The sequence below is a fragment of the Curcuma longa genome, unplaced genomic scaffold (genome assembly GCF_044706935.1).
Source record: "Curcuma longa cultivar G26 ecotype Majalengka, Jawa Barat unplaced genomic scaffold, ITB_CL_G26_1.1 contig_28434, whole genome shotgun sequence".
NCBI classification, from domain to species: Eukaryota; Viridiplantae; Streptophyta; class Magnoliopsida; order Zingiberales; family Zingiberaceae; genus Curcuma; species Curcuma longa.
The window spans coordinates 23,618-31,301 of record NW_027433704.1 but is presented as its reverse complement, the minus strand read 5'-3'; the positions used below and the strand labels follow the sequence as shown (position 1 = coordinate 31,301).

Genomic DNA, 7,684 nt, shown 5'->3' with positions numbered 1-7,684 from the left:
ACAATAGCAACCAAATTGGCCAAACATGGCAGTCATAAGAAACAAACAACTCCAAAAATGCAACCTCAAGTAAACAACAATGCGAAGAACCGAACGACAAGCCAAGATGGTAGATTTACCCAATCACACCATCACTAGACAAGCATACAATTTTCACATCATTAATCATATTATGTAGATTGTACAAACAGATTTTGCAAGTATCACTAGAACTTGAACTACATCAATCGTAAAATACATGAAACCGCAAAGTTCGCACCCGAATAGCTATTCAAATTGACTATAGTTCTAATTCCCACAGTAAAATCTGGCAACAAAATCAATATCAAATAATTCTAATATGGGGGAGCATAGATTGTACTTTCAGAAATGTCAAACTTTTCATACAAAATGTTGAGCTCAAAACTCACATCACCTATCTGCAAAAGACAAAGGATGTTCCATTCATAACATCTTTTTTTTCCTACATGCAAATATCTAAAAGATTGAAAATTGACAGATGAAGACATCAGAAAAATAACACACCTCCCTTAAAGTCATAAACACAAATGTTTATTCAAGATTGTAAGTCTGCTCTGTTGCATCACACTGAGCTGTATCGACATGTTTATTCAAGATTGTAGTAATACATAAATACAACGCTCCAAGATGTCTCCTACTGTACCTGCAAAATGCGGTGGTGGTTGTTGCTCTATTTTACCTTCATGCCAGCCAAAACAGTTGCAGCTTGACGAGCGAAATAGGTGAGGATGATGTCTGCACCAGCTCTTTTGAGGCACACCAGCGATTCCAGCATGACCTTTTCTTCATCGATCATTTTGAGAACAGCACCAGCCTTTATCATTGAATACTCACCAGAGACCTACATTGTCATAAAGATATTTATTCTACGAATAATGTTGTAACGATAAGTCCAAGGACTTGAAAATAGGGTCAAAAAGACTAAATGAAGTCTATGAAAATTTGTCATCTGTGTTATGAATTCTGATTACTTGCAGTGGCAACTTTGAAATCATATTTGATGTTTGGAAAGTTTGTCATTGAATTAAGATGCACACCAATTGTCTCCTTGAATGGAAAGCAAAAGCTGGTTTATTTTGACATTGAAGTAAAGTGGCATAGGGTTTTAATTTAGAAAATTATGTTATATTAAATTTTAAAAATATTTAGATTTGTTTGTGGAATTTATTATAGTTTTTCTTATATTTGAATCATATTTTTATAGAGACTCCTCTTATAAAATGCATTAGGATCCCTTATATTCAATCCCTTGAATTTACGTAGATGTTCGTCCCCATGAACAGTACCTGAACTATCCCTTCCCTTTGGCATTGGTTTTCTCTCTTGGACCTTAGGAGACTGACCTTTTCCTCGACTGACTCCTCCAACCAGCTGAACTGTAGGGCAGAACCCTCATCTCCTCTCCATTCAGTCCAACACTGCTTCCTCCATGTCTCCTTTCGCCTTGTGCACCCCAGCCACCAGCAAAGATCTTGATTGGTTGATCTCATTGAATCTTGCACACGAGGCCGGTCACCACTGAATTCCTGAAGTGTCAGTCGTTTGCACACACAGACATACACCTGTGGCCACCTGCCATGTTGTCAGCCTGATGCAGTAAAGGTTTGTTACTGTCCCTTGTGCTAGAGATTTTGTGTCACCACACATCTCCTCCCTGTTGCTTCGTATACCACAGTAGGCACTACAACAATTGGCCATCTCCATCCACTTGGACTTGATAACAATTGACATTGCTTCCTAGGAACAATCTTTGTGCAAATAATGTCCGGTGCTGATTTCCTGTGACCAAGTATTGTCTGTCGCCCGCTAGTCCCTTTGTTGACAGCACACTGTAGACTACCCCATCGTAGTTGGCCTCGTCACCACCACCACCATCTCTACTCCACATAGACCTGGTTGTGTCAACCACATAACTCCTTCCCTCATTTTGGTAGTTTTTGACTTGGTAATTATCATGATTAAAAAAAACAAGAGATATATTTCATGTTTAATTAAGTTCTTTATGGTAAAGCCTAGAATATTTTATTTATTTTCAATTTTGTTTGGTTCGATTCTTTAAAGGGACCTCAATCCCCAATGTTAGAACTACTTCATGATAAAATTTCCTCTTTGTGAGTTCCAATTTTGGTGTGAGATCCTTTTTTCATTGAGATTGTTTATCCTTCATGCAACATGAAGTGCTACTAGATCTCTATGTGAGGTTTGATCTGCTTTTGTGCTCTTCCAAAATTACAAACAAGGCATAAATTCCATTGAAAAGCAACATACACAAAATGGTAGTATACCACCATAATATTTGAGTATACTATGATACTGAATGCAAAGGATACTTTCTTTCTGAAAGGAAAGTTCTGAACTAATGAAAAAAATGCTACAAAATGTTTGTATAATATTAAATGTGAAATATAAATAAAGGTTAACCTGATAAGCAGCTATTGGTAAAGCAGAATTATCACGAAGAAGACGTATGACATCCAAATATGGCAAGCCAGGCTTTACCTACAATATGGAATTACAAAATTCTTATGTTGAAAGCAAAGAAAACAAATTGGAGATATCATAAAGGGTTATTCATATTGAATGGAAGCCAACTAACCAACAGGATATCTGCTCCTTCAGCCTCATCAGCTCCAACTTCAATGAGGGCCTCTCTATAGTTTGCAGGGTTCATCTGGTAACTTCAGTCAGCAAAGAAGTACTACAATCAGTTAACTTGAACATTAATCAAGCAATGCATCCCTAAAATGGATAACAAAGAGATTTCAGAAAACAATTTGTTGCTTGCTTACGTTTTTTTATCTCCAAAGCGTGGGTTTGAGTCTAGAGCTTCCCTAAAGGGACCATAAAAGGAGCTGGCATACCTGATTATGCAAATGCATGTAGTACAGGGGTTAGCATTAGACTCTTGAGTTTCTGAAGTTGGCTATTTCAAACATGTTAGCATGGTTATCAACATTGCAATACCAAATAACCAAACTAGAGAAGTCAAAGGAAATACTTAGCGGTGTATGACATTATGGACACATCATGAAATCCTTCAGCATCAAGTGCTTCTCTAATGGCACCAACACGACCATCCATCATGTCACTGGGGCTAACTACATCAGCACCTGCACGGGCCTGTTTGTCAACCAGATACCATAAAGTCAACAATTGCCATTAACAATGATAAAATAATAATAAAAAATACTTAAAAGATAATCTTAAATACCTGTGAAACTGCTTGTTTGCATAACTGATACACTGTTTCATCATTCATAATAACACCTTCAGATAAAAGGAAAGCAACTCGTGTAAGTATCAAACTTCTTAAAGTTTATAATTTACATGTTCACAACAATTATAATGAATCAACAGAAAATACAAATCCCTTTGTCAAAGTGTTTAGTGCGGAAGGTAATAATTCTTTTATCATAGAATGCAATTGAACATCTAAACTAATTTTGTCTATATAACATATTGAGAACGGAAATAACCATCCTGATATAATATTTGGTTTCAATTTATGTTGACTTGATTCAACTAATACTACTATTAAAAAATTATCTCAAACTTTCTCTTAATCTTAATCAGAAGCATATGGGTCACATCATAGTCCAGCTCTTCAACCTAATGAAACAAGTGGGTTATTTGCTAACCCAAGTTGCGAAAACCTCATAGAAGAATCATAGAAGACTACTTCATTAATAAAGTCAGATTCGAAAAATAAGTGCAAGAAAATAAAGGGCAGAATAAGATCAATAAGATTATTACCATCTTCTCTCACGATTCCATCATGCCCATCTGAGGAATAAGGATCCAGTGCAACATCAGTGTAAATGACCTAATTGATGCAGAAGGTTTAGTTGGAACCTCGAGGAAAGAAAAGAAAATAAAGAACAAAAATGCTTACTATCTCTGGGTATTTGTCCTTGAGAAGACGTATTGTTCTAGGTATCAGACCATTGTCATTAAATGCTTCATCTCCTGTTGGTGACTGAATGAAAACACGTTGCACATGTTCAATATCAAGCAAAAAGATACAAGAATATAAAAGATAAAAAAAATTAACCTTCAGGGCATCAGGAATTTTTGGAAAGAGCACAAAGCTGTTGACACCAACATCGCGTGCCTTGTAAACCTGAATAGAATTAAGGTGGTGCTTTATTTAATAGTCTAAAAGCTTGTCAAAGAGAAAAAGAAAATAGAGAATAATTATTGAAAAGGAGTCATTTCTGTAATTCATAAGGCTTTCATTTTGCATGGATAGAGAAACTATCCTTACTCAAAAGAGCATGTATATTTACAATTTTCTGAAGAATCCATTTACATTAGAAAAATTCTAATTACCTCTTCAATAAGGCCATGTCTCCATCCCAATCTAAAGCATCCCGGCATAGCCCCAATAGGTACATCCTCTTCACCTATAAACATCAAAATCCAAAATTGGCATTAACATGATCTTTCTAGCTTCTCTTTGGTTAAATTTTGGATATATAAGAGACACAAATCCACACAAGAGATACTGCAAACTTGTAAATGATAGGAGAAAAAGAGGAATTTCAAATCGATAACTACCTTCGTGAATGAAAAGTGGATAGACGAAATTAGAGGGCGACAGGGTTGTCTCCTGGAAAGCAGCTCTTAGTTGAGGCGATTTCCTGTTCCGTCGTGGCCGCCTAGTAAGCGACTGCAGAAAAAAGAATGAAATTTGCATACACTCTTTCGATCTTCCCAATCCAATCTACGGACATCCATTTTCCTTACATACAATTGGGTTAACCACGGGTGTTCCGGCAGGGCCCTGTGGCCTATAAAGCGGCGGAGGATCAGGGAAGTTCCCGGCGACAGCAGCAGCCTCACATTCCTCGATGCTCAAGCCCGAGGTTTTAACCGACACATCTTGGTCGCTGCTTACCCGGACGACTGAAAAAGGCCTCGCCTTGCTTCCCCTCCTAACATCGACGCAGGTCCGGGGCGCGCGAGCGGCCTCAGGCCGACACAGACCTTATCATCGATGCTCCTCAGTACCCCGACATTGCCAGGAGCCGGGGAAAGAATCGAAGCCATCGACGACCCTAGCTGCAAAATTCCTGCAAATCACGATTCACCGACAGGGCATTCAAAGGGAAACTCGTACGATTACAAACACCGAAGAAGCACACGATTGAAAGGATTGCACCCGGGATGCAATCAAAGATTCACAGAATCGAAGATCGTGAAGCGCTTACCCTCGGCGGCTCGGCGGCGGCGGCGGCGGCGGCGGAGAGAGAGGAGGGGGCTTTGTCAGACGTCGAAGGCGACGGACCTTATCTAGCGGAACACCAGAGATCGGCTGTGACATCTCCGACACGCCCCAGCAAAATTACGACACGTTTAGGCATCCTATTAGCGAATCTGCGAGGGTCCCAGCGTTCGTGAACACACGCGTCCTGTCTCGGTAAGAACAGCTCGGAAACGCGACCGAGGGAGGGAAATCCTACCCAACCAATCACAGTGGAGAGGCACCGATCTCGCCTTTTTCACTTGCCCCAGTGGCGGGCCCCACGGCTTGGTGAATGAGGGTGCCTTTCTGAGTCATCATTCGTGTTTCTTATAGCGAATTGGGAAACGAGAAACGTCTCGTCACGGGAAGTTAGTGGAGTTAGTTTTAGTTGGTGATATTGGACGTTTTCAACCTTTTTTTTTTCCTATCATTTAAAAAAAAATTTATATATATATATATAGTAATTCATTTAAAAAATATATATATATATATATATATTTTAAAATATATATATATATAAATAAAAAAAAATATATTAGGTGTTGTGCAATATAAGAGGTACGGTTTCCGATTGAATTCGTCGGATTCCGACCACTACCACTGCCGACCACCGGTTCGAGCGCGATCAACTCGCCACTCGCACGGCGCACCGGCCGATGCCATATCCGGCGCCGGCCGACGCGCCGGTCAACGGCCGCGAAGAGTGGGCCGTCGATCACGCCCGAGCAGACGGCCGGCGGTGGCGGTGGACGGCGCAGCGAGGGTGGCGGCAGCGACCGGGGGTCGAGGCCAGAGTACTGTACATTCCCATATTTGGACGGTCAGATGCGGCGCGCGATCGTGTGATGAACGGTGGATTCAACGTCGCGCACGGGTGCGCAAGAAACAGGCGCGTAGCATAGCAGGACTGCTCATTCGTTAGTACCTGTATTAAATAGGAATAGTAGTATTTTTTTATTTTTTTATTTTTTTATTTATGATTAAATAATTTAAGATTTTTCTTTTAGAATTTAGAAGTTGGATTATAGTATTAAGTAAATAAATTAAAATAAAAAAATTTTAATGCTCATGAGGGTGTTCCGAATTAGGGATGGCAATTAGACCCGGACCCGATGGAGAATCCGTTCCCCGAACCCATTTTGATCGGGGAATCCCCGAATCCGAGAAAGCGGGGATGGGGATGGGGAATCCCCGAATCTCGGAAAGCGGGGATGGGTCGGGGATGGTATTCCAAATATTCCCCGTCCCCATCCCCGAACCCGACGGGGAATATTATTTTAGAGATAATGTTTTATTTTAGAGTTTAATGTTTGGTTTTATAATGTTATTTTATAAAGATTTTATAATATATATATATATATTTAAATTAATATTTAAAAAAAAACAAGATGGGGATGGGGATGCATAGGGATGGGGATGGATATGGGTATGGGGATACCAATGGAAATACTCGCGGGGAAAACCACTCTGAAACCCGCGGGGATCCCCGAAACCCGAGGGGACGGGGATATTATTTAAATTATGATACCCGACGGGGATGGAGATGAGGATGGTATATGGGTTTGGGTTTCGGGGACGGGGATAGAGAGGCTTCCCCGCGAACCCCCGAACCCGTTGCCATCCCTATTCCGAATTGTTATCCCGCATAACTAGTGAGCAACTAATTTATTTAATACAATAATACAACCCCTAACCCTTAAAAAAAAATCTTAAATGATCTAATCGTAAAAAAATAAATAAATAAATAATTATAAAATAATATTATTTTTATTCTAAGTGCTCGAAACACTTTCAAATGTCTGGAATCTTTTGTCATGTATCGCGCACGCACAAACAGACACACATGATATCAGATTTCCCTCTCAAATCCTTAAAAATTAAATGAGGGTACCTTTATTTTTATAATTGTCAAAAGCATGCCCTAATTTGAAAAAAAAATTATTAAAATAGTATTTTATCATATTTTTTATTCAAAAATGTGATTATTCTAATATTAGTGTACGTAAACATTGTTATGAAATATCATAATATAGTGTAATTTGATCAAAATTATTTTTAATAACTATGGCTATGCTATATTGAAATAATTAAATTTGTCCAAGTTGTAATGATTTTGATAAAATTTGTCATGCATGAAATTAATTTCGTTAACCACGCGTGAACTGTAATAATATTAAGAGCAATATAATATATATACAAAAGCTATTTAAATTAAATTATACATACATTTGAGTAAATAATCTGAAAGTCAAATCTTTTGCATAACGAGTATGAGAAAAAAATACATAATATCTCGTATTTTGATAGAATTTAAGGAATAGTAATTAATTAAGATCTTTATTTTCAATGAGTATATGAATATTACTCTCATATCATAATTTTTAAAAAAATATATATATACTCTTAAACAAATAAAAA

The 7,684-nt window shown here is 38.3% G+C and overlaps 1 protein-coding gene across 1 annotated transcript; it reads right to left on the bottom strand.

Moving 5' to 3' along the window:
• Positions 1 to 508: 508 nt before the first annotated feature.
• Positions 509 to 5,088, bottom strand: LOC141819244 (delta-aminolevulinic acid dehydratase, chloroplastic-like). Its single transcript, XM_074706587.1, is given in 13 exon segments — positions 509 to 862; positions 2,443 to 2,520; positions 2,618 to 2,699; positions 2,811 to 2,882; positions 3,020 to 3,141; positions 3,233 to 3,288; positions 3,775 to 3,844; positions 3,914 to 3,997; positions 4,073 to 4,141; positions 4,351 to 4,424; positions 4,579 to 4,690; positions 4,772 to 4,981; positions 4,984 to 5,088. Coding segments are annotated over 13 exon segments (1,287 nt in total). The 5' UTR covers positions 5,071 to 5,088; the 3' UTR covers positions 509 to 691.
• Positions 5,089 to 7,684: the final 2,596 nt, after the last annotated feature.